General features: G+C 43.4%; 1 protein-coding gene across 2 annotated transcripts in view; it reads left to right on the forward strand.

The window, feature by feature from the left end:
- SHISA9 (shisa family member 9) overlaps nt 1-27,591 on the forward strand; it is a 353,966-nt gene that overhangs the window by 312,497 nt on the left and 13,878 nt on the right. Inside the window, exons 3-4 of one of the 2 annotated variants that reach the window (XM_070460805.1) lie at nt 13,075-13,230; nt 20,541-20,588. In XM_070460805.1, coding sequence (XP_070316906.1) covers nt 13,075-13,230; nt 20,541-20,588 — 204 coding nt within the window. The remainder of the gene's footprint in view (nt 1-13,074; nt 13,231-20,540; nt 20,589-27,591) is intronic. The other variant, XM_070460806.1, reaches the window with a different exon arrangement.

Here is a 27,591-nt window from a genome sequence, read left to right on the forward strand (position 1 = left end):
AATCAATGGAATTGGGAGGAAGAAAACACAAAGGGAAGAAAAGAAGGAACAGAAATAAAACAACGTTTCCATTTGGATTTTTTTTTTGAGGGGGGGGCTCTATTTTTTAACAACAGAAATTAATTTTATCACCATTCTGGAGGCTAGAAGTCTAAGATCAAGGTGTCGGCATGTTTGATTCCTTCCGAGGTCTTTGTCTCTGGCTTACAGATGCCTGCCTCCTTGCCGTGTCCTCACCTGATCTTTCCTCTGCCTGTACATCTCTGTGTCCAAATATTCTTTTCTTATAAGGACTCCAGTCAGGATTGGAGTCAGGTCTACCCATATGGCCTCATTTAATCTTAAAAAATGGAAGTATAGTTGACTTACAATGTTGTGTTAGTTTTAGATATATACATGTCAGAATATATGTACATTCTTTTTCAGATTCTTTTCCATTATAAGTTAGTATAGGATATTAAATATACTTCCCTGTGCTATACAGTAGGTCCTTGTTAGTTATCTATTTTGTATGTAATAGTGTGTATGTGTTAACCCCGAACTCCTAATTTATCTCTCCCCTTTCCTCTTTAGTAACTGTAGTTTGCCTTCTATATCTGTGAGTCTATTTCTATTTTGTAAACAAGTTCACCCATGCATGTGTGCTAACCGCTTCAGTTGTGTCTGACTCTTTGTGATCTTATGGACCACAGCCCTCCAGGCTTCTCTGTCCTTGGAATACTCCAAGCAAGAATATTGGAGTGGATTGCCATGCCCTCTTCTGGGGGATCTTTCCAACCCAGGGGTCAAACCCAGGTCTCTTATGTCTCCTGCATTGGCAGACAGGCTCTTTACCACTAGCACCACCAAGGAAGCCTGTAAACAAGTTCTTTTTTTTTTTAATTTTTTGAAGATACTACATGTAAGTGATATCATATGATATTTGTCTTTCTCTGAATGATTTATTTCACTTAGTATGATAATCTCTAGGTCCATCTGTATTGTGCAAATGGAATTATTTCATTCTTTTTATGGCTAAGTAATATTCCATTGTGTGTGTGTGTGTGTGTGTGTGGTGTGTGTGTGGTGTGAGTATGTGTATGTGCGTGTGTGTGTATCCTACATCTTCCTTATCCATTCATCTGTCTACTGAGTGAAGGGACAAGCATCCATCATTACACTAGCTCATGAAATTGACTTCTGGGGAAATGGCTACTTGAAGCACAGAACAACCAACCACCCTTTGATCCTTTAATGATAATACTGAGCCATCAATGGTGAGTTTAACCACTTTAGAGATGTCCTGTTTCAGAAGTGATGCCAATAAACTGTAGTTTCTTCGACACACAATGCTACTACACATTTAAAAGGTCCTTCTCTTCTTGTTACTGTCTTTGAGAGTCTCTCTTTTTCAAAATGTACCTTTTATACCAGGAGGAGAAGGGGGCAACAGAGGATGAGATGGCTGAATGGCATCACCGACTTAATGGACATGAGTTTGAGCAAACTCTGGGAGATAGTGAAGGACAGGGGAGCCTGGTGTTCTGCCGTCCATGGGGTCACAAAGCCCCCATGACTTAGCAACTGAATGACAATAAACCTGGGTTAGGTACCTGCTCCCTTGGGCCCTCATAGAATCTATTTTGTTGTATCATAGCGCTAACCATGCTGATTTTAACTCTTCTTTCTCTTACCTACGTTGTTCTTGGGCTGCTTCCTATTCTAGACCTTCATCTCCTTGGGGCACAAACTGAGATTTGAAGTGAATCTCTGTCCCTCAGAATATGCGTACAAAATAGCCAGAAATGAACATTAAATAGACATTTGCTTAACAACCCCAGTTTCAAAATATTCACATTCTAATGCTCAAAATTAAATTTTTTTTGCATTCTTAAAGATATAAACTCTTGGGTAACATACATGATCAATTTGCCAAAGGTTTTCCAGTGATATATGTACACTTTTTTCTGCATCACAAATTCCTGCTGTTCTCTCTGCCACCAGGGTTCAAAAAGATGAATTTAATTCTCTTTTTATATCAGCCTTTTCTGGTAAAAGCCTAGCCTTCTATGTTCTCTTTTGACAAATTCAGGGTAATTTTGAGTTGGATCTGATTTTTTTTTTTTTTTTTTTTGCTTTCCTGTGGTCAGAGAAAAATCTACATGATGTTTCAAACTATAATTTTCAGGTTTTCTTTTTAAAAGGATGCTGAATGTACATGTTTGGATTGGAAAGGAAACGGAGCTAAAAGCCAGAGCTCTGTTATAATTTCTGAATGTCTATTCTCTTTTTTTTGTTGTTGTTAAGAGAATTAGCAGTGCAGTTGGATCCCACAGGAATATCTCCTACTTATTCTCTCTCATTTGTCCAGTTCTGTGACAATTGAATAATCTGGAATGTATCCAAGAATGCTGAGTCCAGAGGGGGCCTTAGGGAAAACAGACACCCTCTTCTTCTTGGTTTCCCTGACAATCAGAGGCAATAAAGCTTTAGCTATAATATTTTGGATGCTTACTATGCTTCATGTGTGATACTGAGGATGGCACATCCACAGTCTCTAAACTTTATAGCAAAGCCTATGAGGATTTATGTTATAGTCCAGTCCATCCTAAAGGAAATCAACCCTGAATACTCATTGGAAGGACTGATGCTGAAGCTCCAATACTTTGGCCACATGATGCAAACATCTGACTCATTGGAAAAGACCCTGATGCTGAGAAAGATGGAGGGCAGGAGGAGAAGGGGACAGCAGAGGATGAGATGGTTGGATGGCATCACTGATTCAATAGACATGAGTTTGAGCAAACTCCAAGAGATAGTGAAGGCCAGAGAGGCCTGGCATGCTGCAGTCCATGAGGTCACAAAGAGCCAGACATGGCTGAGTGACTGAAAAGCAACAACAGCTTCATTTTAGACCTGAAAAATTTTATAACACACCCAAAGATGCTGTTAGGAAATGAACGGCCAGAATTTGAATCCAGAACTGGCTGATCCAGAAATCCATGCTTCTTTCATCATGTTGCTCTGGATGTTGTGATGGGAGAGAGTCCGTTGAGGCTACAGCATGGGGCACAGAAAAAGTAGGGGGTCTTGGAAAGAGTAGGGGTTAAAAAGGGCCCTGGGTAGGATCAACATGGCCTGTGGGCCAAGCAGAAATGTGATGCTTCTCCCTTGTGGAAAAAGTTTTGGGAAAATGTTATGAGTTTCTCTAGTTAGTAAGCAGTGTGAAAAGTAAAAGTGTTAGTTACTCAGTTGTGTCTGACTCTTTACAATGCAATGGACTGTAGCACGCCAGGCTCCTCTGTCCATGGGATTCACCAGGCAAGAATACTGGGGTGTGTTACCATGCCCGCCTCCAGGGGATCTTCCCAACCCAGAGATCAAATCCACGTCTCTTGCATTGTAGGCAGATTCTTTACCACTGAATCATAGGGGACGCCCAAATTAAACGGGAGAATAGACAAATCTCCTATGATGAAAAATTCCAAATAACTTATGTAGACATTCTGTATTCAAGGAGGTGGAGCGTAATTCCTCACTCCTCACATGTGGGTTGTGAATAATGACTTTCTTCCAAAGAGTATGATGTGGAGAGGAAAATGCAGTAACTTTATAGTGGAGAGAAGAGAAATACTGCCTCAGGCAGTGATTAAGGTTACTATCAATAGTGATGTCATCATAAAAGATATCCTTGATATGTTTTGTTGAGAATGTCATCTTATCTGTATGATAAAAACTCATAACCCCAGTCTAGTCATGAGAAAAACATCAGACAAATTCCAACTGAGGGACATTTCTACAAAATATCTGACCAGTACTCTTCAAAACTGTCAAAGTCATCACAAAAAAGGAAAGCCTGAGAAATTCACAACCAAGAGACAGACTTAAAGAAAGGTGGTGATTAAATTTAATGTGCTACCTGGATGAGATTCTAGAACAGAGAAAGGGCATTAGATAAAACTAAGGAAGCTTGAGGACTTCCCAGGTGATGCCAGTAGTAAAGAATCCACCTGCCAATGTAGGAGATGCAAGAGATCCTGGCAGGCTACAATCCATGGAGCTGCAAAGAGTCAGACACGACTGAGCAGCTGGGCAGAAGGAAGCTTGACTAAAGTTTGGACTTTAGTTAATAGTTATATATCAATATTGATTCATTAATTGTAACAAATGTACCCTACTAAGGTAATTTAATAATAACAGAGGAAACTGGGTCTGGGGATATGGAAACTCTGTGCTATCTTTGAAGTATTTATGTAAATCTAAAATTGTTTTACAGCAAAAGTTTATTTTAAAAGACATGTTGTCCCTCTATCATTACTCCATAGGATTGATATGACGATTTAAGGAGATAGTGCACGAAACATTCTTTACCAGGTGATGGGTAATACATGCTCCACACAGCAATCTGCGTTGACCATTTTGTTCCTTCTGTGCTATTCTTCCTTGTTACATGCCTTGAAAAATTTGATACTGTTGCCTTCGCTCCAAGATGAGCCAGACTGCTCTAGTTTCTGATAGTTGTTATCTGCTTCTTTTCCACTGAGAAGATTAGAGCATCATCCCAGTATTTGTAACTAAGCATCTTTACTTCAGTGAGCCTGTCCTGATTGCACTCATTAGTCTGTTTAGTAACTAAGATGTACCACATGATAACGGTACTTATATGGCGGTTACTTTGGTAACCACCATTTAGTTACTTCCAGTTAGAGTAAGTGTATCTTAACTTTCTTTGAAACTGATTAAGTGTATGAGGCCCTCTTTTCTGTCTTAGGAAGGAGAGGATGGGATGTCATCAATTTGTTTGCTGACTGAGGGTCTTGACAGAATGCAGCACCCAAGAATAGCAAGTCCTCATCAGTTATTTCTAAGGATCAGAAGGAGTTGCAGAAAAAGAATAGATACATTATATGTATAATTGATTCACTTTGCTGGATAGCAGAAATTAACACTAAATTATAAATCAACTATACTCCAATAAAAATTTTAAAAAAGAAGTTGCAAAATTATGAGTAAGCAGGGAAAGTTGTTTTGTGACACTGGCCTTTCTACAGAGATGAGGTGAGTAAGATATCTCTGGGGCTGAGGTGTGTCTAGAAGAGAAACCATACTCCTGGCAGCAAGACATTGCTGGTCCTACTAGATTCTCTCTTTGGTCATGACTCTGCAAAAGAAATTATATGCCTGAGTGCATGCTCAGTTGCTTCATTCATGTCTGACTCTTTGCAACACTTTGGACTGTAGCCCACAAGGCTCCTCTGTCCATGGGATTCTCCAAGCAAGAATACTGGAGTGGATTGCCATCCCCTCCTCCAGGGGATTTTCCTAACCCAGGAATCCAACCTAGGCCTCTTGCATTGCCAGCAGATTCTTTACCACTGAGTTACCAAGGAAACCAAATTATACAGTATATATATTTTATATATAAATTATATACATCTGACATATAGTTACATATATCTATATATGATTTATTTTGCATAGTATATATATATATATATATATATATACACTACATAAATACACTACATATAAAAATATGTATTTATCATAATATGTGAGCTTCCCTGATAGCTCAGTTGGTAAAGAATCTGCCTGCAATTCAGGAAACCAGGTTCAATTCCTGGGTCGGGAAGATCCACTGGAGAAGGGAAAAGCTACCCACTCCAGTATTCTTGCCTGGAGAGCTCCATGGACTGTATAGTCCATCATAATATGTAATTATAAAATATAATATTTACATATACTTAGTATATAATTTATAAATATATGATTTATAAAGTTATCTGAAATAGATTTTATATTTATATACCAATGTATTTATTATATTATTATATATTACTACATTATGTAATATATGATTATTTATATTATATATAATGTATATATATACATACACATGCATAGACACACATACATATTACTTATATACATATGTTCAAATATTTATTGACTTAGTTACCTGTCTTTATGTTTCTTCTCTCAGTTGTCAAGGTGAGGATTTGGAGATAACCCAGGTCTCACCCACTCTTCTCTCTTCACTCACTCTTGTTCTGTTTTTCTTAGATGCCACCCTAAGCTTGCCTCATGTGTATTGTTTGTTTGTCCTCCTTAGCTGGATATATCTGTGCAAAACTCACAGAGAATCTGGGTTGTCAGGTCCAGTCCAGTTTCTTGTTCAGTAAAATGAATATAAGATTTCAAAAAAAAAAAAAAAAACCCAATCACCAAAGTCTGTTTAATAATTCTTGATTGCTGCTGCTCTGTGCCTGGATTTCAATATTTCTGAATAATCAAAGCCTGGAAGCTAGTACAATATGGCTATCTAAAACTGCCAGAAATTTGCTTCCTGCTGTCCTGAATGTGAAGGCAGAAACATGATTCTGTGGCAGGCTCTTCCTTCTTTGTGGGGAATCCCTTTGGAGGGCCAGTTCAGCCCTACCCACTTCCATTAGGTAACTACTCGCTGTCCCTGAGCTGGCTCAGGAGTGGGAGAAATTGGGGTTTCCCTGGTGGCGCAGACGGTAAAGAATCTGCCTGCAATGCCAGAGACCTAGGTTCGATCCTTGGGTCAGGAAGATCCCCTGGAGAAGGAAATGGCAACCCACTCCAGTATTCTTGCCTAGAGAATTCCATGGACAAAGGAGCCTGGTGGGCTACAGTCCATGGGATCGCAAAGAGTCAGACACGACTGAGCAGCTCACTTTCACTTGAGAGAAGTCATCCAAAAGCAAGTGTTTTATACTGATGTATTAAGTAGTCTGTTTGATAATATAAAAGGTTATCCCAGGTGATAAGGAACCTCTCTACAAATTTCTTTTCCCTTAATGAAGTGTTTAGCCTTCCCCTGGCAAGACTGGAAACAGGGTTTGAACAATTGTGGGTGGGATCTGGGACTGAGGGAGCAAAGAGACGGGAATAAGGGCTCCCACTGGATGATGGGCTTAGGTGGTGTCAGCCCTTCAACTAGTTTGGAATCTATTTTCAGAAAAAAAAAAAAACTGCTGCTAAGATAATTAATTAACTTATGAATGTCTTGGGTATTCTCTACTCACTACTCAGGCAATCTGCTGCTTGAAATTTTTTCTGCAACTCTGTTGAAAACCTAGGGCTGGGACCTCCCTGGTTGCCCAGTGGTTAAGAATTCACCTTCTAATGCAGGGGACATGGGTTCCCACCCTGGTCAGGGAACTAAGATCCCACATGCTGTGGAGCAACTAAGCCCAACTACTGAGCCCATGTGCAACCAGAGACACACCTATGCTCCGCAACAAAGACCCAGCACAGTTAAAATGTAATAAGAAAGAAAGAAAAAGATAATCTAGGGGCAATGCCCATTCCATCTTGATGTACTCTATAGACCCCATGGGAAGCTTCTCTTCTGATCAGTTCCAGCTTTCCGGAAGGAATCCAGACAATTGCACTTGTCAGAACTCTATGTCGCATTTGCCAGGAACCTCAAAGCACACTAGCTTGTTTAGGAAGGAGCTTCCCTATCCCCTGTGATACTTCTCTTTGTCCTTATTCTTTCACAATGAAGGAATACTTTCTCCACTTGAATTCATGGCCTCCTGGTTCATTGACTTCAAAGCTTCCCAATAGAAAAAATTTAGGGAAGAACTCTGATTGGTCCAGCCTAGATCACATGTTCACATCTGGGCCAATCACTGTGAGAAGAAGGTGTTGTGATTGGTTTGGTTTGGATCACATGCTCACTGTGTGACCAGAGGGGTGAGTTTCTGACCTGATATCCAACTGCCAGCTCTCACTTACATCTCTGATTAAGAGTTTCTCTGGCCATTGGGGCTTTCTCTGCCCATGAATGTGGCAGGTTCCAAGTGCTGAGGAATTACTGTATCTCAGAAGCAGCCCTCAAATGACTGATGGGAGCTGGCATATAAATACTCATGAACTCTTGCCCATGGGCTGATAGAATTTCAGCACCACTTATCAGAAGGCTAGAGTGGGATTAAATGCCCATTCTTCACCATTACCCCCTTGCAGACACTGCACTCTTTATCTGCCTTTTTTATTCTGTCTCTCCCCCTACTTCCTTTTCTGTAGTATTTCCGATTGTTGTTGTTCAATCACTAAGTCATGTAGGACTCTTTGCAACCCATGGACTGCAGCACACCAGGCTCCCCTATCCTTCACTATCTCCTGGAGTTTGCTCAAATTCATGTCCATTGAGTCAGTGATGCTCTCCCACCATCTCATTCTCTACAGCTTCTTTTGCCCTCAGTCTTTCCCAGCATCAGGGTCTTTTTCAGTGAGTCAGCTCTTCATATCAGGTGGCCAAACTATTGGAGCTTCAGCTTCAGCATTGTCCTTCCAATGAATATTCAGGGTTGATTTCCTTTAGAATTGACTGGTTTGATCTCCTTGCAGTTCAAGGGACTCTGGAGAGTCTTCTCCAGCACCACAGTTCAAAAGCATCAGTTTTTCGATACTCAGCCTTCTTTATTGTCCAACTCTCACATCCGTACGTGACGACTGGAAAAACCAGTTTTGACAATAATGGACCTTTGTCAGCAAAATGATGTCTCTGCTTTTTAATATGCTGTCTAGCTTTGTCATAGTTTTCCTTCCAAGGAGCAAGCATCTTAATTTCATGGCTGCAGTCACTGTTCATAGTGATTCTGAAGCCTGAGAAAATAAAATCTTCTCTGTTTCCATTTTCCCCCCATTTATTTGCCATCAAATGATGGGACTGGATGCTACGATCTTCATTTTTTTAATGTTGAGTTTTAAACCAGTTTTTCACTCTCCTTTTTCACTCTCTTCAGGGGCATCTTTAGTTCCTCTTCACTTTCTGCCAGAAAGGCAGTATCATCTGCATATCTGAGCTTGTTGCTATTTCTCCTGGCAATCTTGATTCCAGCTTGTGATTCATCCAGTCTGGCATTTCGCATGATGTACTCTGCATATAAGTTAAATAAGCAGTGTGACAACATACAGCATTGTTGTACTCCTTTCCCAGTTTTGAGCCAATCAGTTGTTCTATGTCTGATTCTAACCGTTGCATCTTGACCGCATGAAAGTTTCTCAGGAGACAGGTAAAGTGGCCTGGTACTCATATCTCTTTAACAGTTTTCCAGTTTGTTGTGATCCACACAGTCAAAGGATTTAACATAGTCAGTGAAGCAGAAGTAGATGTTCTTCTACTTGTACTTGAGTTCTTATCTCAGTGATTTATGGGAAAACCCAAACTAAGAGAGTTATTGTGATTGACAGCTCATTACATGAGTCAAACGGGGATGAAGCAATGTGCCCAAGGAACTGATAGTTCTGAATACACGAAGTAGTAGCTACCCACTAAATTACATAAGTGTGTGTTGCGGGGGTGGGGGAAGAAATCCACAGAACAGCAAACAATGAGAACTTATGGTAAATCTCTTCCTAATACACCAACATTTGGAAACAAACCATGACTTGCTTGCCACGCCCAGAGGAAGCCAACAGACCTCCCTAGCAGGTTGCTCTAGAGTGGAAAATATCAGCGGGTCTTGGGGTCCAGGCAACAAGCAGAGCTATAATTTATGGGAAATAGCGTTTCCACCCTAACTCCATTAATCTTAGGACTCTTCCGCCCCAGCTGAATGCCAGCCAAAAAGTAATCATGGCAGAAGGACATGCCCACCTCCTCAGATGCTGGCCAATGGCTGGGCGACTTGGCTTATGTTTGGCGATATTCCCATTAGACAGTTGGGCTTGTGGGTTGGCCCATGCATGTGCAGTGATAAAAATACTCGCCTTATCTCTGTGTCTTGGCTGTGGTATCTCTGCTCTTCTCATTCGAGTGTGTGCCTAGTCGCTCAGTCATGTCTGACTCTGTGACCGCATGGACTGTATGTAGCCTGCACCTCTGTCCATGGGGATTCTCCAGGCAAGAATACTGGAGTGGGTTGCCATGCCCTTCTCCAGGGGATCTTCTCAACCCAGGAATCAAACCCAGGTCTTCCGCATTGCAGGTGAATTCTTTACCGTCTGAGCCACTGGGAAAGCCCAATTTGAGTGTATTGGTTTCTAAAGCCAAACTTATCCCATACGTGTCACAGGTCAAATTGTCTAGAAGCAGTGTTTGAGAGACAGCTTCAGGTGTATGAGACTCTGACGGAGTAAAACACACACACACACACACACACACACACACACACACACACACTTCTAAGATTATGAGGGAAACAATATCAGAAAAATAAAGGATACACACCGGGATGGGGATCTCAGTTTCAGATAAAGTCTAGACCAGAGGTTGTCAAACTATGGCCGCTGGACCAAATTCAGCTGCCCCTGTAATTTGTAAACGAAGTTTTATTGGGACACGGCCATGCCCCTGTGCTAGCATAATGGCTATGTCTGCTTTCTTGCTTCAAGGGCAGAGTTGAATGGTTGCCATAGAGACTGGATGCCCTGCAAAGCCTAAGTTATTTATAGTCTGATTCTTTCCAGCAGAAGCCTACTGACCCCTGCTCTAAAACTTGTCCCAACCCGTGGGAGCTCTGGAGCCTCCGTTGCTCCATAGCGTTATCCCTGCCTTGAGGAAAGGGCTGGTCTTGGTACCTTAGTTTCAGCTGGGCTTTTGTTGTCACCCACCTTGGGGTGTTGGGGGTGAGGTCTGTCAAACAGTTTAAGCCCAAGATGGTGGATCACATCAGCCAAGAGCAAATTTCTGTATGTTAGGGGAAGCCATGTAGCTCAGTCAGTAAAGCATCTGCCTGCAATGCAGGAGACTTGGGTTCAATTCCCTGGCCGGGAAGATCCTCTGGAGAAGGAAGTGGCAACCCACTCCAGTATTCTTGCCTGGAGAATCCCAAGGACAGAGGAACCTGGTAGGCTACAGTTCATGGCAAGAGTCAGACACAACTTAGCTCTATCTTTCTTTCTTTACGAGCTCTTAGCAGCTGAAACAGCTGGGACTCACTTGTGGGGTAAGGGCATCTTTCAAGGCACCAGAAGCAGCTACCGCTGTGTTGATCTGTATCTGCAGATATGCTTCCTGGGAATGGGGACAACCACTGCTTCCTCTATCTTATCTGAGCCCAAATGACCTCACCTGGACTCTGTGACTCCCACTTCCCGCTTGCCTCCTGTCCATCCGTTGTCCATCTGTCCCACTGTTCTTGGGGTGAAGACAGAAACCTTTAATAGCACAAAGAGTATTTCCTCTGGAAAAATGTCTTGAACCCTTCTCCCCGTGAATCCCAGTCCCTCTAAGTACCCAATATTCAGTTTGTGTGTCTTTGCCTATTTTTGCAAACCGCAGCACATAAAAATATGCAGACTTTCTTCTCTTTCAACAAAACACTGTTATTCACATTACTTTGACATTTGCTTTCCCCCCCTTACCAATACAAATCATAAGACACTCTCTAGTTTGAATGTATAGTTAACTGATTTTTAACTCATTTTTTTCTAAGAACTGAATGATACCCCATCATGTGTATGTATATGTACCTAATACAGATATACAATAAATTAAGAATTGCTTTGATGATAGGAGTTCAAATGGTTTCTGTGTGGTTTTTATTTTTCACTTAACAAACAATGGTACAATGCACATCTCTTAACAAATACCCTCACATTCTTTTTTGACAACCCAGAGGGATGGGGTGGGGAGGGTGGTGAGAGAAGGGTTCAGGATGGGGGACACATGTGCACCCGTAGCTGATTCATGTCGATGTATGGCAAAAACCATCATAATATTGTAAAGTAATTATCCTCCAATTAAAATTAATTAATTAATTTTTAAAGGGTAAGTATACTTGTATACTTATGCAAGTTGTTTTTTAATTTATTTACTTACCCAAAAATTTTATTTGGGAAGACCCCCCTGGAGAAGGGAATGGCAACCCACTCCAGTAGTCTTACCTGGAGAATTCCATGGACAGAGGAGCTGGGTGGCCTACAGTCCAGGGGGGTCTCAAAGAGTTGGACAGGACTGAGCACCTTTCACTTTCAAATTTCATTTATTTTTTTATCTCTGGCTGTGTTGGGTCTTCATTGCTGCGAGGGCTCTTCTCTAGTTGTGGCAATGGGGAGCTACTCTCTAGTTGTGGTGAGTGGGGGCCACGCTCTAGTTGTGGGGCGAGGGGTTCTCATTGCATCTCTTGTTGTGGAGCTCAGGCTCTGGGCTCAGTAGTTGCAGCTCCCGAACTCTAGAACACAGAGTCCATAGTTGCAGCTCATGGGCTTAGCTGTTCCACGGCATGTGGGATCTTCCCAGGTAAGGAATTGAACACATGTCTCTTGCATTGGTAGGCAGATTCTTTACCACTAAGCCGCCAGGGAAGCCCTGTTTTTTTTTTAATGTTTTAAAATATTTATTTATTTGATCGCTCCTGGTCTTAGTTGCGGCATGTGGGATCTTTATTTGCAGCATGTGTATTCTTAGTTGCAGCATGTGGGATCTAGTTCCCTGACCAGGGATTGAACCTGGGCCTCTTGCATTGGGAGCATGGAATCCGAGCCACTGGACTACTAGGAAATTGCCCCCCTCACATTCTTCTGCTTATATTTCTGAAGTCACCCTCCTTAGAATTGACATTATCTGGCGAACATACCCACGCTAACCATTTTAAGTTTCCGTACACACACTCTACCCGCTTCCTTTCTGCAGATACAGCAAATCACTTATCTACCATGAGTTTATGAGACTGCCCAGGGTCCAAGCGTCTTTGCCAGATTGGTGTTCTTCAGTCCTTTTAATTTTTGCCAATCTCTTGGCAGAGGAGTGGCCTCCCATTGTTCTGACTTGCATTTCTTTGGCTGTTACTGAAGTTGGTCATCCTTTTATACATATGTTGTTTCAATCACAAAAGCATCCCCTGCAGTGATAGGACTTATGTTAAATTGGGGAAGGTAGAAATGTTCTAGGTGCATCTGTGCTCTTCCCCATCCATCCTCAGCTGCTTGCCAATGACGAGTGCAGAGCTGACTGATGCCGTTATAGCTGTCCACCCTTGGCTGACCCCACCCCCACCCCTCGTGTCTCTAGAGGGCGAGGAGTTTTGGTCTCGAGGGGTGTGGTGATGGTGGGGATGGGTAGAAGTCCTTGCCTTGTTGATGACCATCTCCTTCTGTTCTCTTCCCTTCCAGATACAACCCAGATGAACAACGCAGTGCCCACCTCCCCTCTGCTCCAGCAGATGGGCCACCCACATTCCTATCCCAGCCTGGGCCAGATCTCCAACCCTTACGAACAGCAGCCGCCTGGCAAAGAGCTCAACAAGTACGCCTCCTTGAAGGCAGTTGGTAAGCACCATTTTTTTCTTCTCTCTATCCTGTACTTTTCTGTTCCTTCTACATTTCCTTATCTCTAACTTTTTTCTACTCCATTTTCTATCTTTCTGATCTCTCTCATCTATCTATCTATCACCCATCATCTTTTTATTATCCATCATCTATCCATCTACCATGTATCTATCCATCCGTTATCTCTTTCTCCTTTTTCTTTATTTCTCTCTGTCTCATTCTCTCTCTCTAATATATTCTGGGTCTCTGTACCTGGGACACAGTTTACTAAGGACCAGAGCCTAGCTGTTTTCTCTTGGCCCCAGGGCAAGTCCTACCTTGCTGTGTGGGGCAAGGTGGGTGGGGGAAGAGGAGAACATGGATACTCATTTGATCCTGTGGGTACCTCAGCCCCTTCACCATTGAACATCTGCCCTAGTGAATCCTCAGGGAACATGGACATGGGATCCAAGGCATTGGTCTCTGAATGTCCTGTCCTTTAGTGGAAGATGTTCACCATCCACCCAGTCTAGCCTCTCTTGAAACAGTCAGTAAGCCTGCACATTTCTATCTCGGGCAGCTTCTGGTTTCCAGATGCTGGAATATTTCCAATATGCCAATATTCAATACTGGATTCCAATATTTTCAGGTTGAAGGGACAGCCTGGAGCTCCTGTTATCTGCATTCTTATCAAGTCTGGGACATTGCATTGGTGTTCTTACAGAACATTGCCTCGTTTTCTCATAGTGATCCGAAGAGGAAGGCATAAATATTGCCCCAGTTTTCAGATTAGGAAAATTGAGACTGAGGAGGTTACTTTAACTTGCCCTAAATCAAGCAGCCTGTGGGCAGTTTGAGCTTGTGTTTTTATCACTCCAGATGCTCTTGCCACTCCCTTCCCATAGCCCTGGGGTGGGGGTTCAGTCCGTTCCGCTGATTCATACATGAGGGAGTGTGACAGTGGCCTTGATGATGACCCAGACTGCTGGACAAATGACTCATGACCACTTTCTATAGGATGGAAGCAGCACTCACAGCAAAGTCAAGCTTTGGGGCAGACAGAAGATACCCAGACCATGTGCTTTCTTTTATTATCAGCCTCTTATTCTATTTTCTTCCCCTTCTGCCAAGCTCCTCTTTGGAGATGGGATAGGAGACATGAGCTGATCTATTCTAGTATGAAATATCCTAATTCCAATACAAATTAAGGACAGAAACTAAAGCACAGACACGATCATGTAACCTGCTGTCGTAACCATGGTCTACAGACATCAGATTCATAAAACAAGCATATAGGTGCCCCGCTGACAGTCAGGCCCAAACTTGGAGCTTAGTAACCTATCTGTAGGAATTTATGTTCCCCAATATCCTAGGACTTCCAAATGGAACCTTTTGAAGAGGACTTGAGGAGTACTTATAATTCTGAGGGTACAGCTTGTGCTTCCTAAATCCCAAGCCTCATAAGCTCTCACATACCAGCACCCCATGTTTTCTGTTGAATTTCTCCACCGAACTGAATCCTTATCTACATCTGTGACCGTGAAGTGAAAATGTTAGTCACTCAGTCATGTTCCGTCCTTTGAGACCCCATGGACTGTAGCCCACCAGGCTTCCTCTGTGCATGGAATTCTGCAGGCAAGAATACTGGAGTGGATTGCCATGCCCTTCTCCAAGGGATCTTCAGGATTGAACCTGGGTCTCCTGCATTGCAAGCTGGTTCTTTACCATCTGAGCCACCAGGGGAGCCCAGCAGTGACTGGAGATTCCCTCTATTCCGTATTGCATGTTTGTATAGCACATACATCCTAAGCATGTTCAAATAGACTCAGATATTATAAGGGAGGGATAAGGGCTGTTGCCTAGGAGAGAAGAAGTCTTTGCATCTGTGCCCATGTATCTGCATAAGCCTTCATGCACTACTCCGTGGCCCACCTCCCTTTCTGAGTCTTGCATTTAGGTGATGACTAGCATCTGCTGTTATTTGATTCTTCTTTTGACATTAAAAAAATCCCACCCTGACATCTTTTTCTTTTTGAACAGGTCCCATTACCCCAAACAACTCATTTCTTCATTTAGGCCCAGTGTTTCCTTCCCCCGCAATACCCCGTAGCTCTTGGGTAAATCATAAATGGATCTTCCAGCAGAGTTCCTTGATTTTGTCCAGGCTTGACATAGGGCTCCTTGGTACAGCAAATGTTTGCAGTGCACTTGGAATTAAATTTGCAGTCTGAAAGTTTATTCAGCACTCTTTGAGTAACCTTTTCTCCCACAAAGCAGGAAATCCTGAAACGTTTGCTGAATGAATGAATGAATTTATCTTTGATCCCAACCAAAGAATAGCTTAGTTGGAAAGGAGCACCCCATATCTTCTAAAAACTCTGAAGGATCTCAGATGAGGAACCCTCCTTGATCCTGGATATGATTGATGTGGCCCTCTTCTTTGCTGCCCTTCTTTTCTATTATAAGAGTTCACAGGCTTTATCTGAGTCACCGATGGTCTTCTGATGGTCTTGTGAGGTCCGGTGTGGGGCAGACTGAGTGACTGCCTGCCCAAATGAAATGCAAATCCCATAATAAATGTTCTTTCAAGGGTTCTTTATTAAGGCATAACGTGACCATGGTGTGAAGGATGAAATGCATTTCATTAACAAAATCATTACCACCCAGGAGAATTGTTTAAAAAATGGTTTGCTGTGGAAAGTTCTGCAGTGTCTGATAACCAGATTCATTTTCTAAAAATTTCAATTCAGCCAATAAGGAGAGGCTTGGACAGCCTTTAGGGTTAGCTGCCAAGTTCAAAAATATTTATGGAAAATCGGTGTTCTCTTGGAGGCTTTAATATTCAGAACCTCAAGGGGGTTTTGGTACTGAAATCCCCTGGCCTCAGCTTCTTTGTGTGAAAAATGAAGAAGTTTAACTCTGTAGGTTACAAACTCCATTATGATTTTAAAATTAGAAAATGAAACAATTCTACTCATTTTAGTTATTAGAATACCTGTGGGCCATGAAATATGTCTCATTCATTCACTACCAACTCAGAATAGGAACTGTTGGTAGTTCCTGAGATAAATTCTTCCAAAACAGGCCTTCCCTTCTATTTTATTTTATTTTTACTTTATCTTATATTATGGGCTTCCCTGGTGGCTTAGTGGTAAAGAATTCTCCTGCCAATGCAGAAGACATGGGTTAGACCACTGGGTCAGGAAGATCCTCTGCAGGAGGAAATGGCAACCCACTCCGGTATTCTTTCTGGGAAAATCCCATGGATAGAGGAGCCTGGCGGGCTACAGTCCATAGGGTCACAAAGAGTTGAACATTATTTAGTGACTAAACAAAAACAGCAATCTTATTTTTATTTATTGTTGTTTGCTTGTTGAAATCACACTCATTCATGTTTAAACAGAATTCCTTTCTCTCTGTGATTCAGAGATTTGGGAATGTAACATCTGGTCCTGTGTACCATGTGGCTGCAGAATGGTCTCTGTTCCCAAGAAGTTTCCTGCCCAATTATTGTAAAATATTAGCACACACTAGGGGAATATAAGAGGCTAAACCTCCCTGAAGTGAAGGAAGTGAAAGTCGCTCAGTTGCGTCTGGCTCTTTGCGACCCCATAGACTGTACAGTCCGTGGAATTCTCCAGGCCAGAATACTGGAGTGGGTTGCCTTTCCCTTCTCCAGGGGATCTTCCCAACCCAGGGATCAAACCCAGGTCTCCCATATTGCAAGTGGATTCTTTACCAGCTGAGTCACAAGGGAAGCCCAAGAATACTGGAGTGGGTAGCCTATCCCTTCTTCAGGTGATTTTCCCAACTCAGGAATCGAACCGGGGTCTCCTGCATTGCAGGTGGATTCTTTACCAACTGAGCTATGAGGGAAGCCCTAAACCTCACTGCTGGGCTGCAGTCCATGTAGTCACAAAGAGTCGGATATGACTGAGCAACTGAACTGAACTGAAACCTCACTACTCTGTACAAGAAGGAGTGATGGAGTTGAATAATTATTTGTCCAAATCATTCATTCATTCTCCAATCATTTAATCCTGTGTCCCTCAATTGTAAGTCCCACTGAGTCAGGAACAAAATCTGTCCCTTTCATCGGTGTATACCAAGGACTTAGCACCATGTAGCTAAGAGGCAACCCAAACCTCTTTACTCTCCCCATCAATAGCCTGGACAACGAAGGTCCATGTGCCCAGACCCATGACTCCCATAATCCGTCATAGAAAGATTCTGTTTCACTCAATTAACTCTCCTTACTCAGTCAGGAATGTGAGGCTAAACAGTTTCAAAGTGTTTGCCACCAAGAAAAGTGTGTGTTGTTCTAGACTGAGCCAAACTGTAACCTTTTGAAAAATCAGTTAAGCACACAAAACCTCTGGCCTGCCTTGCCCCCACCCCCCACGCAATGGTGGTGGCAATGCGAGGAGCCACTATATGGTTCTTCACTGGCCAATGTTTACAAAGACAGTCGTGAAAATATCCCTAAGGATCACCTGATGATTCAGAGTTGGTTGTTTCCTGCCTCCAAAACTGGGAAAAGACCAGTCTTTTATGTAATTCCTGAGGGGTTCTGGAAAATGGAAAATTGCCTGCACATTGGCATTTAGCACCTATTGGCCCCAGGTCTAGTTTTTCCTCTAGGTGTCTTGAGAGTTGAAATCCTCAGTTGCTAATGGCTCTTGACCACATGCCCTTTAGATGCTTTTGGGCAACCTAGGCTGTCCAGTGAGTAAAAGAGACAGGATGTACCAGCATTATTGATAAAAGGTGGTGTTTTCTTTTTAGATTCCAGAATTTAATAAGAAAATATTTTCTGTTACTCTTTAACAGTCTGTGGACTGTCTTCCCAGAAGCTTGTTACAGTTTTCCAATAGCACTTTTTAAAACCACAGCAACAATGCACTTAAGAATTCTTTTTTACTCTTTCTGTAGGAATCATCTGTAAAGACCCTAAGTGATGCATAAACCCCTCAACTTTGAATTAACCTCTGCTAGTTTTTTGTTGTTGTTGATATGGAAGAAAGGGAGCTAGCATCACTGGATTCCCAAATTGTACACCTCTGGGGGAGGTATCAGTCCCATCATCAAAATATGGAGAAACTGGGGCTCAGTACAGTTAAGTAATTTTTCCAAAGTAACACCTGAAGAGCCAGGAGTCATATCTGGGATAGCCTGAATCAGGTCTTCTTCTTCCCATGAAATGATGCTATCTCCCACAGAGCAGTTTCTGGCACCAGAAGGATCTTACCAGGCCAAAAAAAAAAAAAAAAACCAAAAAAAAAAAAAAAACCAAGAAGATTGAAGAGGTTCATTCTCCTCTTTTGTCCGGGAAGACTTACTAAGGTGTTAATTATTTTTCTTTTGTTTGTTTGTTTGGAGGTAAAATTTTCTCATCATGCTAGTATGATTGAGGTATAACACATTTAAGGCATATTATAGCTGAGGTATAATTTAATATGTTTAGTATAAGACTCAGATAATAATTTTTTAATAGTGTGATTATTGAAATATACATATGCTAGAGTCATCAACATCCCAGGAAGGATAAGAAATATTTTCCTCTCCCAGAGAGTTCCCTCATGTTCTCTTCCTCCCAATGCCTAAGGCCCATCCTCTTTACACAGGCATTTAATTTTTCATCCAACAAATATTTAACTAATTCTCACTAGTGTCACCCAGCACAAAAGGGGACTTAAAGTATATATTTGGTAGCTTCTGTACCATCTTATTTAGTGCCCTTATTAGCACTGGATTTAATAAAAAAAAAACGTGTTAGTGCCTCACCAGAGTGAAGCCCTGTCCTAGGGAGTGGAGACAGGGATGTCCACCGTGTGTTTCCTGCCTTCAAGGCAGTGATGGATTTGACTTGGGGGCAAATGGCTTCCTTGGAATTAGTGACTCAGTGACTGTGTCAGGCTTGTGTCCACCTACACTGGAAGATCTGGGGCTACATCAGTATTTCCAGATGTCAGTGATCCTGGTTCAGAGGGAGAAGAAACATTCAGGGCATGCCGGGCGGGTCCCACTTAATTTTAACTTCGTCACTCTTCGCCTGTCACTCCAATCTCCCGACCGTTGTGAGTGATGAGCGTGTAGAGTTCATATCCGCAGGGGGAACGTGGCAATTTGAGTGTCCTTTGGCACGCCTGGGAGGCCAACCAGAAATGCTTAAATGGGCCCGGATCTGTGCTCTGTAATCATTCAGATCACAGACTGTTCCCTGCGTCTCCTCCCAGCTGGCAGCCGGATATATCTCTGGAAATTGTGCAAAAACATTGAGGACTTGGTTCTTCCAGGTAGCTTCCCAAGAAAGGAAATGGGAGCTAGTAGCGCACGCTGATTGGTCAGGCCGCCAGCCAATGAGCAGAGGCTGCGGCACTGGCGCGTGCGCAGGTTTGCCCCGCTTTGAGCGAAGTCCCCATAGTACAGAGAAGGTGTACGGAGGATCTGGGTAAGGTGTAGCAGTAGCCTTTCTCACCATCCTTTACGGAAAGGGTTACACTACGGGCTCCTGCTAATCATGTGAGATTTCCCCCAGGGTTCAGCCAGTACATCTGAAACGGAATTCAATCTGGAGAAACTGATTTACAATAAAATTCCAGGCATTAGGGATTCTCAGATAACAAGCTTGATTCCTTTTGCATTAAGGGGAACTTCTTTACCTTAGGAAGAGTGACTCCGTGGAGAACCTTGAATTCATTCATTCATTCAACAATGTTTTGCAAACACAGATTGTGTGGTGGGCACTGGGTTAGGGTGGTCTCCGCCCGCCCTGGTCTGCTGCCTAGCATTTAAAGTCACAGTCAGCAAAGCCTAGCCTGCCCCAATTTTGAATATGGAGCTAATGATGCACCGCCCCCCCCTCCACCCCCCACTCCCTTTTAGCAGGATTGCAGTACAAGAGGATCCAGATTTCTCTCTTGACCACAGAGCATGGTTATTAGCCACTGTGACTTCTGGTAATTAAAACTTTGCCTTCTTTCTTAGAAGGTTGAAACTTAGAGCCAGATTTCACCACCTAAGAATTGTCTGTCTCTCTCTGAATACATCTAGGCTTTTTCAAGGGGAACCTTTTTTGATCCTGTGTTGGGCATTATCTCGATCATGCTTCAGGACCTTACAGAGAGAAGTGTTCACATAATCACAGTTGTGCATTCACTTCCTCCCCTTCTTCCCTGAGTCCCCTGAGACCTCCCTCCCCCCCCCCCCCCACACGCACACACACTTAAAGACTGCAGTTGAGACGCAAACAGCATCATCTGGGTGTGAGGGCGCCGTGCACGTGGGTAGCCAGTGAACAGATCAGCATCTCTCCATTGTTATTTTTTTAGGAAGTTCTGAGGGTGACTGGACAGTGGCGACACTTAAGTCACCGAAAGGTACCGTACGGTTTTTTTCTAGCTCTTTTGTCTAGGTGTTGTTGGATTTGGCGTTGATCCATGAAGGCACAGAGCGTCCCACTGTCTGTGTGTGATCCAGTGCACACGTGTGTCCATGTTGGCTGGATCTGCAGGTCTATCTGAGTTCCCATGTGTAGGTGTTGTGTGTGTGTGTGTGTGTGTGTGTGTGTGTGTGTGTGCACCTGGGGTGGCGTGTCTCCAGGCTGTTGCTAAAAAGTGTGATCCTCTTCACTTCCTGATGTTCATTGCCTGAAGGAAAATGTCGCTATCAGAAGCCATCCCAGGTAAGACATCCAGGAAATGTTTTTTTTTTTTTTTTTTCCTTTCAGAAAGCTGCACAGGCAAATGGCAAAACATAAGGTGATTTAATGCAGGGGGAAAACAACTTCTGAGGGAGTGATAAACAGATTGCTGGCCTTGGGTCTTGGGGTTGATTAGCCTTTTGGGGAACAGATGCTCTTTAACTCTCCTGGCTATCATGATGAGCTGAAAGTTAAGGAGTTAGTCCATTTGCGTCTGTGTGTTAACTAGCTGGCTGACAGAGGCAGGTGGTAGTTATAATTTATTTACCCCCTGCTATGTGCCAGGCAGGGCTGGGCCCTTGATATCATTTTATCATTAAATTCTCTGATGATCCAGCCATATGTGTGTTGTCCTTCCCCTTTATTAATCCTCTTTATTAATAAGGACCTGGGTGTCTGATCAAGTCTAAGTCTTGCTTATCTAAAGTCAGCTAGCTACTAAGTGATGGAGCTGAAACTTGAACCCATGTCTGCCTAGCTCTGATATTTAGTTATTTCCCACTGGGGTGTGGTGGGAGTAGCTCTTTTCCAGAACAGGCTGGAAATGCAGTTCTCTTCTTCCTTCACTCCTTGTACTTTGTTGAATTTGGTATTGAAAAGATATAGCTGACCCAAGCAGATGGAGCTCCAACTCTTTAGTGACCTTGAACTGGGAGAAGTGAGAAGATGTAAGTAAGGGCTGTAAGTAAGGTGCTGGTGGGGCCATTTTGCCTTCTCGAAAGACAATGCTGGTTTCCAACTAGAGACTGGATCAAGGGAGGGTGGACTGAAATTGGGACCACCCACTGGGAGGCTGTTGCAGTCATCCAGGTGGGCAGTGCCCTGAACTGGGGTGGTAGAGGATGAAGAGAAGAAAATGGAGTAGAGGAATAATGAAGAGACTGTAGAATGTGTGTGAGAGGAGGGGAGGGAGCTGTGGGCTGACCCATGGTCCTCACTTTTGAGCCACTTGAGCGCGTATCAGCATCCCCTGGAGGGATGTTGAAGCCTGCTTCCTGGACACCATCCTGGAGCATCTCATTCACTAGACCATGAGTGTGGCCTGAGGAGCTGAATTGCTAACTGTTTCCGAGGTGATGCTGCTGCTGCTGGTCTGGGGACCATACTTTAAAAACCACTGCACTAGAGAAATCTTGCTGGGAAACTAAGACCCTAAGACCCTTTGCTTGGATCTCCAAGCATCTTTCTGTGGCTTGAGAGTTCTGAGGAGGGCAGTGTGACCAGAAACCCAGAGGCTCATAAGCAGCCTCAGTGAAGAGGGGGGAATGGAGAGAGCCGCCCCTTATTCCAGAATTGGGAGAGAGAGCTTCAGACCCTCGTGTCTAATGAGAATCCCTTGATCACCCAGTTGTTGCCTTGAGAGAGGGAGATTTTTGGGTCTTGTATTAGATAATAACTGTTCACATGTCAATGTCCATTTTTAGAAATGCAAACAATTTGGAACATGACAGACCTGCTAATTTGAGGCATAAACTTTTTTTTTCCTTCCCTTGTGAAAAACAAAGCCATTACGATGCCCGTGACAGCATGTAGAGGCAGTCAGCATCCGTGTCCTGATATCAGCCTGTTATTGTCGGATGCATTTAGAACATATTTCAGGATGGGTCAGAAGCAAGGGCTTAGAGGCTATTTTTCTACTCCAACCAGGCTAATTTCACCAGTCCTGCTAAATGCATCTTTATTTATTCTGCTTTATCAGGGGAGAAGAAAAGAGGTTCCAGAGAGGGGACCACTGGGATCACTTGTCTTCCCCTGTTGTCTTCTACTCAACCTCCAGACCCTCAATCTGCCTAAGGTGTGGGTTTGTACACCCCTAAGGTCAGGGGTTTGCTCACCTGTCAGCTTCTTGAGGACTTCCTCAGTGGCTCAGTGGTAAAGAACCTGCCTGCCAACGCAGGAGAGGTGGATTCGATCCCTGGGTCAGAAAGATCCCTTGGAGAAGGAAATGGTAACCCGCTCCAGTATTCCTGCCTGGGAAATCCCATGGACGGAGGAGTCTGGCGGGCTACAGTCCATGGGGTCATAAAGAGTCAGACATGACTTAGCGACTGACAGAGCATGCACGCCAGCTTCTTGAAAGGAAGGTATAAGCAGGATGTGATGCGCTTAGCTTCAGGCACACCTGGGCTCCATTCATAGCCCCATCTTGTTACTTTCCCCAAGTCATTCAACCTCTCTGAGCCCCTCATTTCTGATCTACAGGGTGGCCACATCACAATCACCTCCCTCCTAAGGTTGTTGTGAGGATGAGATAACATGTGCAATACATGTCACAGTGCCTGGTATGTTGAAAGTGATGACATAGTAACTGATATTATGAATACTAATATTATCAGGTGAGCAAATTAGAGTTCTGAAAAATCTCAAGGTAAAGAAACTATCAAACTCTGTAAAATCCATCATTTCCCAAACACTTTAAAATTTATTTATTTGTTTGGCTGCATTGGGTCTTAGTTGTGGTGTGTGGGCTCAGTAGTTGCCCTGTGACATGTGGAATCTTAGTTCCCCAACCAGGAATCGAACCTGTGTCCTCTGCCTTGGAAGGCAGATTCTTAACCACTGCAGTAACAGGGAAGTCCCTCAAATACTTCTGACATCTTATCTCTTTTCTATCAGTAAAGTCAGTTCATGTCTTAACATCCAGAGTGTGAATGTTGCTATGAATACACTTTACAAACACCGGGTAAGGGATGACTGTTTCCAGGGGAGGTTAGCTGAGAAGGAGAGGGGAAAAGGCCCCTGAAGATACAAGTGGCCTGCTTCCACTTGCATTGACTCTCACTGACTTTGGAGGGGAATCCTATCTGCCAGGAAATGGCAAAGCAGATCTTACCAGTTTGCGCTGTGGGCGTGTGTGCATATGCAGTCTCTTCAGTCATGTCTGACTCTTTGTAACCCTATCGACTGTAGCCTACCAGGCTCCTCTGTCCATGGGATTTCCCAGGCAAGAATACTGGAGTGGGTTGCCATGCCCTTCTCCAGGGGATCTTCCTGATCCAGCGGTCAAACTCGCATCTCCTGTGGCTCCTGCATTGCAGGCGGATTCTTGTACTGCTGAGCCACTGTGGTAGCCCAACTTGCTCTCCTTTATTTGTTTTTTGATACATGATGTTTTTCAGGCAAGTCTTCCCCAAGTGGTCCCTGCTGGAGGTCCGAGTGTCCAGCCCTGGGGACTAGTTTGAGTGTGTCCTTCTGAGGCTAAGGACTTCCCAGGTGGCGCTAGTGGTAAAAAACAAAAAACAAACAAACAAAGTGCCTGCCAGTGTAGGAGACACAACAGACACGAGTTTGATCCCTGAGGTGGGAAGGTCCCCTGGAGGAGGGCATGGCAACCCACTCCAGTATTCTTGCCTGGAGAATCCCAGGGACAGAGGAGCCTGGCTGGCTACACTGCATAAGGTCTCAAAGAGTTGGACATGACTGAAGCATGTACGTACTGAGGCTAAGCTGGCTAGGTGCCATTCATGCTAAATTCCCCCAAATCTTGCATGGTGGCCCTGGCACATAGTAGACCCACATTGTACATTTTATTAATAAATTATTAAATGGAGTTGGGCATTGCATTTGAGGGGAATCTTGCTGTCTTTTCTGAAGAGGCCGTGGGAGTAGCAGAAAAATGAGCCAGGTGGAAGCCAGGAAGCCCGTGTTTAGATCCAGCACTGGTTCTACTGTGCTGGCTGTCATGTGGAGCCCACAGCTCTGGTTGCTTCTCCTTTAAGTGGAAGGCAGGGATCCTTGATCTCATTGGCCCCTCTGTCTCCATAAGTAAGGATCCCAGGCTTTACTCTGATTGACTACCTTGTCATGTTACCACTCACCTCTGAACAAATTGTTGTGGTTATGAAATGTCATGTTATGTTAGGGCGATGAAATGGGTTATTTGTCGTCCTGGGAGGATGGTTGGGGGTAAGGAGTGGAGGGGTATGTCATCCAAACCATGTGGATTTAGAGTAGAGGCAACATGGATCCCCATCTGGAAATTGGGGCTCTTCCTGGGAGTAGGGTGAGTGAATGATTGGTATTTGTGTCAGTTATCCATTGTTGCAATAATGCTGCATAACAAGCAACCTCAAATCTCATGCCTTAAAATTATTTAGCTTAGCACTTATTGGGGTTGGGGTCTAAGTGCCAATGGTTTATGCTGATGCAGGAGGTTCTTCTAATCTCAACTGAATTCACCCATATATCTGGGGGTTGGCTGAATGTTGGCTAATGTAGGCTGGTTTCAGCTGGAAAGACTGGGGTGACTTGGTTCTGCTCCAGGTGTCTCTCATCCTCAGAGAGGGTAGCCCAGACATGTTCTCATGATGTGGACAAAGATGCAAGAGAGCAGCCAAATGCCAAAAAGCACTTTTCAAAATTCTGTGTGTGTCATGTCTGCTCACCTTCATTTGTCACATGGAGGAACTTGGAATCCAGTGGTGAGGAAAGAGATCCTTCTTTTGGGGGGTGAATTTCAAAGTCACATAAAAAGAATATCAATATAAGGAACATGGAAGAATGGAGGTCCTTCATGCATTTATCTAACACAGGGTACCAAATATTATCATCTACTCTGAGACAATCCTTTGCTACAGTACATTGGAAGGAGATAGGTAGGATTAAGGAGAATTAACCTTTATTTCCTCCCTTTAAAAAATCACCAGATGTGTAAAATTTCACTAGCTGGAAGGTTGATCATAAGCAAACCAAGTAATGAATTTCTGAAAAGAAATATCTCCATCTAGGAAGCAGGATGAAAGGCGGTGAATGAGTGCACAGTTTCCATCTAGGACCTTTCAAGGCAGGGGATGCTGTGGTCAGCCATGGATGGACAATGAGGCCATCCGGCTTTGTTCAGTAGCCTTTCAGAAAGTAGTGACTGTCCAGCAGGACTGCCTAAGGGAGGAGACTTGAGGTTTCATGGGTCCGTTGGCAGCAAGACATTCACAGAGAGCTCCCTGCAGCCACAACCAAGGGGCCAGTGGTGCAGGTGGACAACTTTAGTGCAAAGCCCAAGCCAGGAACTGTTTCAGAACCCTCTCAACAAAGGTAGCAGGGCCTCCACATGGGAGCTCTCAGGACAGAGACAAAAAGGGCCAGACTCCTGTTCTTCCATCTCCAGTTTTCTCTCTTGGAGAGATAAGGCTTCAGGAAAGATGTGCAGCCTTATAAGAACAGCCAGGAGTCCTGGGTTTCATTAGAAACTGGTTCAAATGTGATTTTCCCTCCTTGTAGCTCTGCAGCAAGGCCCAGAACCAGGTGAAACGGGGCTAATTTGCCATAAAGACAAATCTTTCCACCTTCTTCCTGGCTGTCTTCTGCCTGGGAAGCTGGGCTTTTTTTTTTTTTTTCCTGCCTTTCTTATTTCTGCCTGCTGAGACAGTCCCAGAAGCCTCTGTAGCTTTAGAGCATGTATTTCAAAAGAAGAGTGAAATACCTGGGTGCTTTTTTTTTTTTAACATGAACTGTTTCCCCTTTTATTTTTTAATTCAGCTTATGATGGAGAGAAAAAATGTAGAGATCGAGAAAACATCCCTACTTAAATAAAAGGTCAGTACTGTCCTAGTGAACCAAAAGGCCCCCTAAATACAGTGGCTTAAAAGGAAGAAGTGTATTTCTGTTTCATGTCATAGCCCCAAAGGGAGTGGTCCAGACCGGCAGGGCTACTGTACTCCAAGCTGTCACTCAGAGACCCAGGTTCTTGCAACATTGTTGCTCGGCAGAGCCTCTACTGAACTGTTCTCGTCTGTGCTGTTACAGTCAGTTGTTGTCATGGCCTATGGGAAGGGGGAGAGAGGACACCCAGGGCAACCAACTTTCTTTTAAGTGAGTAATATCAAGTGGAAATTGGATGCATCACTTTTGCTAACATTGCATTGGTGAGAGATCAGCCACATGGCCAAGTTTAGCTTCTAAGAAGGCTGGGTGGCCATGTGCCCAGGAAAAAAAATGGTAGAAGAGTTCTGGGAGACAATAGCAGTATTTACAATATCATCTCATGTGGGGTATACATTTAAGGAGTTCTACTGTGTGCTGGGCATAGTGGTTTGTGTTTTCATGCCTTGTTTACTTCTCTGCTGCACTCTGCACAGAAGGTCTTCTTATCCTCATTTTGTATTCTTTTTATTTTTTGACAATGAAGTGATAGTGGCTACTGTCTAATGAATACCTACCATGAAGCAAGGACATTGGTACTTCACATTATACAGTATAGTTCACACGATTCTCTTGAATACCCTAACCCCCTACCACATAGGCAGGCATTGTTATTTTTTTTTATCAGAGGATAACTAGTTTACAATGCTGTGTTGGTTTCTGCCATATAACAATGTGAATCAGCCAGCACTGTTATTTATTTTCAATTTTACTGGGGAAGGTATGAGGACTTAGGTAACTTGCTGAAGGCCCCAGCTTGTAAACTGAGATTTGAACTCAGGTCAGTGTGCTTTCCAAGTTCATGTTCTTTCTACTGTATTGTAAAGAAGATTCTACAATTACAAAAAGCAAGGGTACATTCTTTCAAACTCTGCAATCTTCTGTATAAACCAGATGCACTGAATCCTCCAGGATTTCAGTCTCACTAGTCTTTCTTTCTCTCTCAGCCTTCTCAGATCTTATTGCTGAAGTCTCACCCTCCAAGACTCTACTGTGGCTGTTGAAATCTCAGTGTAAGATTCAGAAGCAATACTCGGAACCCT

The sequence above is a fragment of the Odocoileus virginianus genome, chromosome 33 (genome assembly GCF_023699985.2).
Source record: "Odocoileus virginianus isolate 20LAN1187 ecotype Illinois chromosome 33, Ovbor_1.2, whole genome shotgun sequence".
NCBI lineage: Eukaryota > Metazoa > Chordata > Mammalia > Artiodactyla > Cervidae > Odocoileus > Odocoileus virginianus.